A 13,615-nucleotide genomic window follows, 5' to 3' on the forward strand; every position below is an offset into this window, starting at 1 on the left:
AGCTCTTTGTCTGTGCCCTGCGCCTTTCACGTCCACAGCTGAAAATGGGATCTTATGATGTTACACGGAGCAGCAGGGTGTGTCTTTGTTGTTTTTGTTTCCCGGCCTGAATGCGAGCGTGTTACTTGTCTCGGGAAGGTTTTGCCTGTGTGTCCGTCTTACCTGGCTGAACTGGGTGTGGCTGCGCATCATTGTCCTCCCCCATACTGGGCGTCTTTGTGTCCGATGAAAGGCAGCAGCCACAGAAAAGAGAATACTGTTACATAGGTTATTCACTTATTTTACTTTTAAGGTTTTGGTTGTTTTTCCCCAGATCTTTTTAATGCCTTTCATAATCTTGTGACACTAAATAAAAAAGTAAAGTTTAATCTTTTAAGTCCCACATTGCATTGTGGAGTGCTTGCACGTACTCTGAACCGCGATGTGAAACACTTAAGAACTTCCTGTTGGGAGCTGCTGTTGATTTAATGAATCATTTATGGTGTCACATCAATGAACTTTGCTTTAGTGTATTTCGTAGTTAGTGCCAGTCCATTTAACCATGTAATATTTCAGACCTCAGTTGAAATCAGCAAATTAAAATAAAAATTAAAAAAACAGGAGAATAGTTGCTTTGGTGCATCAACCTGATTCTATAATACAGACTCAGGCGGCATAGAGTTCATGACGGTTTAATGTGACTGAACTCCTTAGTCGGTCACTGGGCTGCAGCTTCAGTTTTGCGGTTTATTCATTGATTTTCACCAAGCTGGTAATCATGTTTTTAGCTTCCGAGCTCGTTTGTGTTGTATTTAAGCATCACTCCACTCAGCTGACATCCATCAATCTGTCTCATCCATGACACATTTCCATTGGAAAAACTCCGCCCTCTGTGGTTCAGGGAAGGAAACAAAACACTGAGTGTAAAGGTCCTCCGCTGGTTTTAAACAACAAAACAATAGCGCACAATGAAACCTGAATTATAGCTTGATCACATTAGGGAGAAGGCAAACAGTTATGACTAAATTCACAAACAATGCCGGAGCTGGAGCTGTGAATTTCAGCTGACCTCTCGATTCTAGCTGACTGATTTCTTAGCTCAATGCGTCTGTGTTCTTTCCTCTAAACACACACACACCCTGGTACTCTTCCACTCGTAGTGTTAAAATCACAAACTTCATAGAGTTTTCATTTTATTATTGTTAAATTCTTTTATGTGATGGACCTCGGGTTTCTAAAGTCAGGGGTCATGACTCACTGCTCCAGACTTTTAGTGGAACAAGTTTACTTTCCCAAAAAAAGCATGACCTTAAAAGCAGCAATGGCCGGTGTCCTCCTCGTTTCCGCGCCAAGACTTTCCAAGAACTCGGCTGTCCCGTCGTTAAGGAGCGAGCCGGGAGCGACTCCGGTCCAAACGCCGGCAATTCCGGAGCGTTCTCTGGCATTTTATGAAAAAGGGCTTCAAACCGTAGAAGTGTTATGTCAGAAAACTTAAATGGATTAGAAAACCATTGTCCTCCTCCAATGTTGTTTTGTGGCTAAAGACTACTATGACAACTGGAATAAATTGAGGATATTTAAAGTAAAATTTTTACAGAAAATTCCCCCTTTATACTCTCATTCCCCTAAATAAATCTCAGTTATTTTCAAAAGTCACCTGAGCGTAGTTTAATTCTAGTTATATTGTTTTTGGTATCACAAAATGTGGAAAAGTTTATGAAACATTAATATACAAGTTTCCTTCTGACACAAATTGTTTGATAAATCCATATTAGGACAGCCACAAATGTGTTTGTATAGTATATTTATTTTGTGCTCAAAAATCCACACACATTCATAGATGATGTGCAAATCAGTCGGCAACCTGGGATTCAGTGCCTTGCCCAGAGGCACACCAAACCCACAAGTTTTGGTTTGCAAAGCGACTTCTCTACCCACAGAGTCACAGTCGGAATTGATCAAAGGTTTTTACAAAATAACATCTATAAATTAAATTGTACCCGAGATTTTTTTTATTTTATTTTATTGATTTTTTTGCAGTACTGAAAAACTGCAAAATAAGTACACAGTGCAAAATGGTTCAGTTCTAAAACTTTTTTTTTTTTTTTGCTTGATATTTTCTGTGCTGTGCCAAAATAATTAGTCAGTCCAAGTTTCTGCAACTTTGTTTTATTTGTTGTTGTTTTTCCACTGTATCAGTCAGCAAAGCAAAGCATTAAAAAAACAATGAGTCCATATGAAGAAACAATTTTCTGTGGCGTATTAAGACTAAATTTCCACACCAACACGTTTTTCTTTCTTTTTTTTTTAACTTCACTTTGACGTAACTTACCTATAGAGCATTTTATTTTGACAGACCAAAAGGAATCATAAATTGAAAGTATGCTGGGGGTTTTTATTAAGAAATGTTTGCAATGCATTTCATTACCATGAAGTCACAAAAACCCTTAGCATTCCTGTTTAGTTTTTTTTTCTTGTTGTTTTTAATGCGACGTATTTTCACGGGTAATCAGTTGTTGTTTTCCAAAAGTTTGTGGCTCCCACAATTGTCAGATGCTGGAGTGCATCAGCACTTAACAGCCATGCAGTAAATGACATTTCCATGCAGTCCTTTAATGCCTATATGCCTTGAGAAATGCAGTCGAACAAAACCGGCGACTGTTCTGCTTTGGTACAGAGTAATTTCGTTTTTATTATTATACATTACCCAAACGATAACAGTGAAAGACGTCGGTTATCCCATGAGCAGTGGTCGTGGAGCGAGGCACAAAACCGCGGTTGTGTTCTCTGCGTGACCGTAAGGAGTCTGTGTTTCACTCTGACAAGAACACGCTCAAAAACAACATGTTTACTGTTTAACAATTTGCTTCTGTGACTGTTAAGGTGAAACAGACCGTATTTTGTCTGTTTAAAGCCAACATGATGTGCTCTTGCAGCTGGAATATTGGCAAGCTAGTTAGTGTAACCACAAGGCCGATTGCCAACGGCAAGTCAAAGGCCAATTATTAGAGAAATAGTTTTGCGGAACGAGAGAAAAAACTGACAAAAAGGCTGTATTTTAACTTTGTTTCAATTAATCATGGGAGAAAATTCCTGTAATGGTATGGAAAGATTACAGATTTTACAAACTGCTCTGGAATAGATTTTTTTATTTTTAAATTTGCAGCCATGACCGTCTTATTTACTGAAGCTAGGGATTAATGGAGGTGAACTTTGTTTTTTTTTATGTTTCCAGAATTTTCACGTAACCCGTTTAAAAAAACTGCAGCTGCTGTCGTTTATGTTTCCAAAGTCACAAAGTTTCTCATATTCCTGCTAAAGTGAGCGGAAAGAAGGAAACCTAATTGTCACGCTTATCCGTTTTATGGAAAAAGTCACAGCACGGTTACTAACTGGCTGTAAATTAGCTTAAAAAAGAAAAAGAGCAGAATATCCAACAAAGGTTTCTCTCTGTTGCTTGCTTACTCATTAAGTCCTGGACATGCATCAACAGGTTAGACGTAGTTAACTGAAACAGAGGTCACACACACACTTGCGTGACCAATTTGATTTGGAGTTGGCAGTTTTGAAATTTTCTCACAATGTTTTACAATTTTGTCTTCTACAGACGAAAGAGTAATCACTCCCTGCACGACCACAACGGACACCAAGTGCGAGTGCAAGCCCGGCACCTTCTGCGTTCCTGACCAGGCCTGTGAAGTCTGCAAACGCTGTGCCAAGTGAGTGCTGCTTAAACATTTACAGCTTTGTCACTTTTTAGCCCTTTATTTGTAGATTACAATACCTTGCAAGGTATTCGTACGTATTGAATTTTCCACTTTTTGGAACTTTACAAGCACAAACTTTTTTGTTTTTCCTTGGGATTTTATGTATTCGAAGAACCTGAAGTAGTTCCTAATTGGTTCTGTTTTAAAAAAAATAATAATAATAAAAATCTAAACTTGCAGCTGTGCTTTTTTTAATCACTCCCCATGATAAGAGGCCCCTAAATGAAATCACATGTAGCGTCACTTAATTAGTAAATAGGCGTCCTGTGTGGCTCAAGATAAAATCTGAGCCCAAAAGAGAGATTGCAAAAACAGCTCCACATCACCGTGACAACACAATCTCCACCACAGTACATGGTGGTGGCAGCATCATGCTGTGGAGGTGCTTCTAATAAACAGAGTATGGAGCTGATCATATGCTCAGAAACCAGACACCCATCACATGAGTTTAAGATACTTTTTCTAAAATTGGCAAAAAGTCTGATAAAATCCATGGCAACCAACTCACTTCAGTAGCCACCCAATAAGTCCACCTGTCAGCTAATGTCTGCGTAGAATTAACAGTATTACACACAAAACAGAAAAAAGCTGTTATGTTCTCAAAACGCCAGAAAGATTAAACCACTGAGGATAATATGGTCAAAATGACCTTAAAGAGCAACAACAACAAAAAAGAAAAATACATTTAACTCAACTGTAAAATGCTAAACAAAACCATGCAATCATGTATCTACATTCTCCCAGTATGGTGAACTGAAACTATCATCTGCCATGTAAAGACATGCACAATGATGAATCATTGTGCTTTTAATCATGCCCTCACATTTAGAGGTTTTCCAGCTATATTTTTTCTGTAATCAAAATGGTAAACAGTAGTGCTACACTCAACCTCAAAATTCAGTTCTGTCTATTTCACCTTCAAATAATCGCAGCAAACTATTCTCTAGATGTTATTTCAGGATTACTACATCTTTTGTTTTATTGTAAAGTTTTTTGTAATTACTTTTACTAGTGCAAATATACTGTAAACACAAAATCTTACCAAGTATTTGTCTAGTTTCTAGAGCAAATATCTTACTCCACTTGAAGTTGTACAAAACTAATTATGAGTAGCTGTTCATCAAAAAATATCAAGTTAACTTGGATATAAGCTTGCAGTAGGTTGTGCTGCAGATGTCTTTGCTGGTTGTTTTCTGGGCTTTGGGTGGATGGACCAACTGCGCTTTCAGTTTTCTTGACGTTGGGGAGCGCTGTTGGAGCTACCTCAACCTTGAGCTGCTGTCTGTCTGAACTGAGCGATAGAAGTCAGGAAGGTGACCAGGAACCCGATGGTCACTCTGTCAGAGCTTCAGTATTCCTCTGTGGAGAGAAGAGAAACAGCTGAGTGGCAACAATCCTATGATAATTACTACAAACCTTTAGCAAAGAGGATAAGCATAGAAGTACATTTAGCAGAATCTTAAAAGTAGTTTTTCAGCACAAAAAAACTCAGTCACAAAAGTCCCAAAAACAGAAAACACACATATATATATTTTTTTTAATATGTTTTTATTATAGATTTATTAGCAGTGGTTCTTAATTATTTGATGTCATGCCATCCGAGTGAACACATTTTCACCCCCAATCCCTATTTAAATATTCATTTGTACTCACCACTGGCACCAGGATTCTGTACTCAATTACATGGTTATCAAAGCTGATTAATAAAATTAGCTACCATGACTTAAAAATTAAGTTGCTACAACTTTTATTATAGTTTCAAGTATTAAACCAACGTCCACCAATCGTTCGCTTTGAGCCGATCAAGCGCTGTGGCTTTTACACTTGACGCATTGGTGAAGCATTCTATGAAAATTAGGCTTCATAGAGGAATAATATAAATTCCTGTACATGCAAGCCCTCCAGATAGACCATTTTAAATGAAAGGTTCTTCAGACGATCAGCGCCGAGATAAAAAATAAAGAAGGAGGGGCAGGAGGGGTGATGCTAGGAGGAAGCATTTTTTGACTTGGAACAGACCAGGGCGCCTGAGTGCGGCCAAAGGTCGCCCAAAGGTCGCCCAGTTTCCCCTCTCCCCCGTTAAACACGTAAACTTAGAAAAGCTCCTCTGATTTAATTTCGACCGTCACAAACTTTTCCGTCCATTCTCAGCTCTGCACACCTGTGTGCCCAAGATGGACTACTTCTTCCTAGCCTACCGGGTTGAACAGGCAGCGTGTTTAATTTGAGCCGTTAAAACCCTCCCCCCTTCCATCGCATATTTTTAAGTACATTATCCATAAACAACAATAGCAGCAAACTGATAGAAAAATAATAATCCTTGCCTGATACAACTTTGAGAAAATTTGGATTGCCAACGTAAATTCACGGCGAAAGGGATTCAAACTGGGAAAGTGGCGGGCTCCCCACTTTTGTCTTTGGATGAAAATCCAGACTAATTTGGTTTAAACTGTTTTTTCTGTTCATGCGGTTTTATTGTTGCATGACTGCCCCCTTATGGCCAACAGAGGTATCTGTGTTTGCACAAAATAAAATGATTTCTTTAAGTTAACATGTGACAAAATCATGTTATCTTTACTAGAATTAATTAATTAAACACAACAAACACAATTTTTATGTGTTAACTTGAAATGAAATGTTAACATAATGTGAACAACTGCAATGTTTCACTTTTTTGAGGGTATCAGAGAATTATTTATCTTAATGTGATTCTCATTGCATTTGCTCCACTTCTACTACATTGCAGGTGCAAAGTCGGCGAGGAGGAGGTGAAGAATTGCACGCCCTTTTCCAACACAGTGTGCCGAAAACGAGACCCGTCCCCGACCGAAACGGTTACGCCTCGGTCTCCTCCGGTTCCCGACCCGCCAACAAACACCTGTAAGTTCCACACATCCTGTCATCGAACATTAATCGCCACCCAGACGGGAATTTGTCTCATATGTAACGATCTCTTCCAGGGTTTCTTGTATTAATGGTCTTGATCTGCATCGTGGTCATTGTCGTCTTTGCCATTATTTTGTGGTTCCTACGGAAACAGCACTCATGCGACGTACCATGTAAGTCCGTGTAGCATTTTATAACCCAACAACATTCAGCAGATTTTCTTTTCTTACACAATTTTCTTGCTTTCAACAGGGTTCAAAAGCTCTTGTGAATCGAGCGAAATCGTAAAGATTCCCATCGTAAGTTCCATCTGATCTTTTCTTTTTTTTTTTTTTTTTTTGGATATGTACCTCCAGATAATGTGGAGAGAAAAAACCATTCACCTAAATTTCTTTTCCCTTCCTTCTCGGTTAGGATGAGAGTGGAGCCACTGCGGAGGAGAAGCAGAACAACCAGAACGCGGGCCTGGAGGGCGAGGAGCCCCGCCCGGAGTCGCGGCCCCTGCTGCAGGAGACGCAACCCGTGATGACCAAGGCCTGCCCGCCTCTGGAGGACGAGGACCGCGGACTGGGCGACAGTTTGCCCAACACCACCAGCTCGTCCCAGACGAGCCTGTCGGCGCTGCCCACCGCTGCCTCCACTGGCAGCACCCCGCACCACAGCCCCGCCGGCTTCAGACAGTTGCCTTCAGACACGGTGAGAGCCGCAGAATCAAACATCTTTCTCTTATTTAATGCAAATAAGTAGGCATCACGTCACAACCTAAAACCTCAAAGTGCTTTATTGGGATTTTGTGCAACAGACCATCACCGTGTAGTGCATTATTTGTGAAGCAGACCGAAAAGGATGCATTTAAGCATTTTTGTACAAATAAACCTGTCTGGCAGGAGTTTGTATTCAGCCAGCCAATGCTTAGGGATGCACAGATCCACTTTTTTTTTTTTTTTTGCACTTTTGGTACAGATACCCGAGATTTACCATTGGCTGATTCAGAAAAACAGTGCAGAAACAGTTGACTTAAAATATAATTTTTTTCCTGAACACAGACATAAATGTACAAAACTACAAATTTATTTGATAACTCTACACCAGCACAGCACACTTATACACCAACAGTTTCAACAGCCTGGTGAAATGCAAAAACAACTTTAATTTGTTAAGTCAGTGCAGTTAGCAGTGTAACAGCCAATGTAAAATAAATATCAAACAAACTGAAACTGGCAGAAAAGGTTGACTGTCTTAGTCAAACATGTAAAAACTCGACTGCAACAAATCTTCTTTCAAATGGTTCAGAAAGAGCAATTAGGAATTCGAAATATGATGTAAGATAAATAATGAAGCATGATGTCGCTCAGAGGAAAAGCATAGAATTAGACTGAATAGATCTGTCCTTATGTATCAGGCACATTGTCACCAATATCCAATCTAGATTTTTTTTTTTTTTTTTAAATATCGGGACAGATGCAGATATTGATATTGGATCGGTGCATCTCTCCCTCTTGCTATAATGGCCCCTAAAGAAAATCCAGTGCAGTCCAGTTTTCTTTAGAAGTTACACAATCAGTAGATTTAGTTCATCTGGCTGTAATTTCCTCTCTGAAAATCCAGCTGCTCTGTTTGGGCCTCAGAGGTTTGGTGGAGAACATTAGTGAACAAACAGCGAGCAGGTCAGGGACACGGTGCTGGGGACATTTAAAGCAGGTCCAGGTTGTGAAACAGTGTCCCGAGTTTGGAACATTTTCAGTCCACAAAGATGTGGAGAAACCTCCCAAACTGACTCATCGGACGTGGAGAGAATTAGTCTTTTCTTTTAGTTGCATGTATCAAAGTTGTCACGGCCTTCTGAGCTCCAAAACCTAAAGTTATTCCAACAAAAGGGCGTGGGTGGGTGGCAACAGGTGGTTTGTCTCTGGAATGCACTGTCAACCTGATAGTTTGAAAAATAAATGCCATACTATTTCTAGAAAAATAAAGACAAAATGCTTGCTAAAAAATTCTTATGACGTGGGTGAAAATGAAACTTAATGTGATCTTTACAGGTTTAAAAAGTGGTAAAAAAAAAAAAAAAATTTTTAAAGACCTCCAGACATTTGACCAACAACTCCACCACACCCCCCAAAATTAATGGGAGGGTCTAAAAGTCACCAAAGGAATCGAAACAATTCCAAATACAAAAATTTGAAACACAGATTTTGGTTCCAAACTAACTTAAATATGTTCCAAATTGATGGAACTTATGATGTACAAAAATTCAACATTAACAGCCACAGCAAAAGTATAGGAACCAAAAGAAATAAACGCCTCATTTTGTAATTTTGTTCAATTTATTCTGCTTGTGTGTTGTTCTACTTTGCATTAAATCAATCTTTTTTTTTTTTTTTTTTGTAAATCCCAATATGCTTGGAAGTTTGTGATTGTAAAGTAGCAAAATGCTAACAAAAAAAACCTTTAAACACGTTTGCATTGTATGTTTTCTCCACATATCTTCTTATATATGCCTTTTTCTTTTTTGTCTTTCTACAGGATGACCCTCTTGGACATCGATTGCTGCCACTGCTCGGTAAGACGGACCTCCGTTGTTTCCTGTTGTTTTTGCACCAACACAAAAAAAACAGCACAGCACACAGCAACCCACGCCAGATCGCGGGCAAGACAAGAAACCCGACATCTCCGCAAGATCTCCCACTTTAGTGCTTGATAGACCGATGATCTCATGATAGTTAGGCCTGATCTGAGCCTGCAGGTCTTTAAAACAATCTGCATTTTTTTTCTGCTGCCGTTTGTCCTGCTGAATTGAAGAGGACATATCTTAGAGTTTGATCTTGCATTGATTGTTTTAAATCGACATCCTCCGAAGGGAAATGCACTTAAATGCTCTGACTGTTTGTAGCATACAGGAACGATGGCTGTAGTGATAACTAATGATGTGGATATGGAGAATTTCACTTCTTCTAATACCAAGCTATTGTAGGTGAGCACAAAACACTGTTCTGGTGTCGCATTCAGTGCTATTAGAAACGATTTGCCCACTTCAAGATTTATTTCTTTAGTTTTGTTTGTCATGTTTCAGGTCATTAACCACATTTTAATATCACACAAAGACAACCGCAGTGTTCTGCCGCAGTGTTTACTAGTGTTTGTTTGCTCTGATTGCAAAGGGTCGGAGAAGTCCCTCAGGAAGAGCTTCGACTTGTTCGACGAATACCTGGACGTTCGGATCCACAACAAGTTCTTCCGACTGATCGGCATCAGCGACAACCACATTCGGATCGCCGAGAGCGGCGCCCCCGGCGACAAAGTGTACGAACTGCTGAAGAACTGGATGCAGAGGCAGGGGCTGAAGGCCGACATCAACGACCTGCTGGAGGCGCTGCTGAGCATGGACCAGCGGCGCTCGGCCGAGTGCATCGCCCACGCCGCCCTGAGGAGAGGCTACTACAAGCACGCCGACACCCCCTGAAGCTAACGAAGCTAACGCCAACGCTACTCGCCACCGGAACAAACTACAGCCGCCGTCGGTGGACGCCGTGTCTCACAGAACAGGGCTTACCTCCTTTTTGTGGCTGTTCAGCCATGCTTTTAAAAGCCAGTAGTTTTTTCTTTTAAAAACAAACAAACCAAAAACAAAAACGAAGCGTAAAAAAAAGGGGAAAGTCAAGACACACCGATCAGTTGTTGACTATTTGCCAAATGCTGAAGCAAATAAAAAAAAACGTTCAAATATGCTTTTGATGGAAGCCCGAAGGCTTCAACTGTTGCGTTCTGACACATTTGGATGTTCTCGGCTGTCGGTGAAGAGGCCAGACACTGAAAGCACAGAAGTCTCCAGCCGTGTCCCACCCAAGTCACGAGACACTACTGGCCGGAGAAAATGGGGGGGAGGGGACGAGGATAATATACACTGGTTTGTAGGAGCGGCATGGCGTGTGCCGCTAATACCGTGCCTGTTCGATGCACTGATACCTGGTGGCACATGTAGAACTGAAAACAGGTCAAGTTTCAATGTGTTCTGTAGATTCAATCCTCACCGCAAATATCAGTCCAAGAATACTTTTCTTCTCTAATGGTGGAAAATATTCACAAATACTAACATCCATCCCTACTAATGACGTATTTACCTCTTCATCATTGTTTGTTTGTTTTTTTTTTCCTACAACTTCATTATGTTTCTCAAACTGTGTTCTAGTTGTGTCCGCGGTCTTTGCGTGTTCAGTGTTCTCACTTTCAAACACTGTAGAAGGAATTTACAGGACGTTTCTAATCGGAGCATGCGTCGATGGTCGCCTCGACGTTTCCGTGGCGACTTGGAGAAGTTCAGAGGTCATTCTATTTATTGTCATATTTATTGAGAGGATTATTATCTGTGATTATTTATACCATTGCCAAAAACACACGGTCATTGTGACGTCCCTGCAGGGCAAAAGAAAAAAAAAAGAAGAAATGACTGAGATCAAATCCTTTCACGTTCAAAAGCAACAAAAAAATGTAGCTTTTTTTTTTTAATTATTATTATTTTTATTTTCTTTCCTGTTCCTGCTTGTCGGACAAGGTTCAGAACGACAATCCGGCTTTGCGCGTCAAGTGTGATCCGTGTGCAGATCACACTTTCCTTTTTTTTTTTTTTTTTTAAATACCAACTGATTTCCGTATTCAGGACAGAGTGGAGGTTTCCATGACGCCTAAAGCAGAATGTATCTCGTCGAATTAAATTTTCATTAACTTCGGACGTTCAACCCGTTTTCGGCTAACCGACTGAACGCGTGACCCGTCGCCCGAATCCACGAGACGGGGGGGGGGGGGCAGGTTACACGCCGTTTCCTGGTGATGCAAGATGAAGGAAATCTTTTCTGGATATAAAAAGAAGCTCAGAGTTTGTGTTTTAAAAGTTCACCCTCTGCGCATACATGCATGTGCATCCACAAGCCTTAGAAATGTATTTATATATTCAGATGGATTTAGAAATCAAAGTGAAAATCATGAGTTATGGAACTGCTCATCAACCAGAAACAGGTTGTTGTTGATTTTTTGCGTGTTGTTTTTCTTGTTTATGCCCATTTGTTTTTTCTGCATACTGTTATGTAAAAAGCACAGATTTAGAGTTATATATTGTTGCTGATGAGTGATGCTACAGTGCTGGCACTGCCATCTATTGACAAAACCATGAAACTGCAGCCTGCATCCGTTTCTAGTTACTCTTCACGCCCATCCTGTTTTATTTTCCCATGTCTGTTGCATCCATTTTTCAGCTGAATTCTCCTGTTGGCCTGATGCAGCAGAGCAGGGAAAATGATTCAGTTCTCTTGTTTACTCCATACCACATCATGTGTGTGTGTGTGTGTGTGTGTCTGTAGAATTTTTTTTAATACCTCTGTTTTTATATGCCTTTGGTGCAAGTCTAAGCTGTTCAGTTAATTTCCATTAAGTTCTGTAATTGCCAGATTACCGTTAAGCCATTTTTTCCCCCCCTGAGTTACTGTTTGGTTGTCATGGATCTTTAAATACAAAGTGATGTAAATACAACAAAGCTGTTTTTACATTAAGTTCAAATAAATGTTTTGTACAGTTATAAATGTAAAATGAGTGTTTTAATTGCTGCTTCCCTGGAAAAAGTATCACCGGTTGCTTGTTTTTTTGTTTTATATTTTCAGGATTCACAGATGTTAATGCGTTCACAGCTCTACCTATTATCTTGTCTCTTAGTGGTATTCTTAGTGTGTTCTGTTAAACAGGAGGTTGCAAATGCTCCTAATTAGCGTATGGTTGGGTAAGAGTTTGAATCAGTCTTCACTATTTGGTATTTACAGAGATATCTCAGACTGGTTCTTAATTAAAAGAAATGTGTAAAATCACATCACTTTATAGACTTCTCGAAAGTCCTCTTATTAAACACTACAGTTATGCTTTACTGCAATTAAAGCTTCTAGTCTTTTGGAGTTTTTTTTTTTTTTCACGTCTACAGATGTCCTGTCAGTCAGAACGGATGCAGAATGTCTGTAAACAAATATCAGGTTTAAGTCGGTAAACCTCATCATATTCGAGTCTGTTTCTGCCCTTTTATAGTTCTTTCTCTGAACAACATGAATTTAGTTTCATCCATCTTGGATGAAACTTGTATCTTATAGCTTCATTCAACAATCCCTTTATACTCGAGAATTTTAGAGGCCAGACTATTAGCCTACTTGTCGTGTCTCCAGTGTTCCACCTGAGCTGTTTTCTCTTGCTTGCTTGATTAATGCGCCTCCAGTGACTTGCTTAATTCTTGCAAGTTAAATGGGTGCATGAAAAGTAAAATGGATGAAAACAATGGTGAGAGAAAATCCATTTGTCCATTTGCTTTTCTCTAAATTAGTTTTTAGAGAAAACTAAAAACTAATTTCAACGATTTCCACAAAAATTTCCACAAAATTCAACGATTTTGTGGTAAAATCGTTGAATTTACGCATTGCCCATTGAAACACAGAAAGACAGGGACGAGGTAGTGCAGTACTGTGCCTCACCTCCGGTGGCGCTGTCACACAAAGTGAATGAAGGCAGGCAGTTGGCGCATTCTCTTAATTTCGCCAATATACTTGTTTAGTTACACATGTTCTGTATATACTGACGTTCCGCAATCTATCTAATATATTTAATTAATGTGTGTGACATGCTTAGTATTCACGATCGGCCACAAATATGCAGTGAAAATGCGCAGTGTGAGTGTGAGTACAGTACCTAACTGATAGGGGGCAGTGCTGAGTCCCATAGACGACAGGTGTTCTTCTTCTACGCATGGAAAGGACGGGAAACAATCGCAAAAATAGAGAAAACACGAATGGAATAGAACCTTTCAAGGCCAGGCTGTATGCCTGTCAGGTTTTTGTAAATAAAAGGAAAATGAGACAGAAACGAGGACTTTTGTTGTTTTTACAACAGAGTGACAGACATTTGTGGACAAGGACAGGTGCATGGACTTCACATAAAAATAAAGGTAAGACCATACACGA

At 39.8% G+C, this 13,615-nt stretch overlaps 1 protein-coding gene across 1 annotated transcript in view; it reads left to right on the plus strand.

The window, feature by feature from the left end:
- Window positions 1–13,615, plus strand: part of tnfrsfa (tumor necrosis factor receptor superfamily, member a) — a 48,731-nt gene that overhangs the window by 19,988 nt on the left and 15,128 nt on the right. Inside the window, exons 4-10 of the mRNA XM_032569715.1 lie at window positions 3,587–3,698; window positions 6,493–6,626; window positions 6,707–6,805; window positions 6,885–6,931; window positions 7,047–7,328; window positions 9,156–9,192; window positions 9,791–13,599. Coding sequence (XP_032425606.1) covers window positions 3,587–3,698; window positions 6,493–6,626; window positions 6,707–6,805; window positions 6,885–6,931; window positions 7,047–7,328; window positions 9,156–9,192; window positions 9,791–10,092 — 1,013 coding nt within the window. The 3' untranslated portion in view covers window positions 10,093–13,599. The remainder of the gene's footprint in view (window positions 1–3,586; window positions 3,699–6,492; window positions 6,627–6,706; window positions 6,806–6,884; window positions 6,932–7,046; window positions 7,329–9,155; window positions 9,193–9,790; window positions 13,600–13,615) is intronic.

The sequence above is a fragment of the Xiphophorus hellerii genome, chromosome 8 (assembly GCF_003331165.1).
Source record: "Xiphophorus hellerii strain 12219 chromosome 8, Xiphophorus_hellerii-4.1, whole genome shotgun sequence".
NCBI classification, from domain to species: Eukaryota; Metazoa; Chordata; class Actinopteri; order Cyprinodontiformes; family Poeciliidae; genus Xiphophorus; species Xiphophorus hellerii.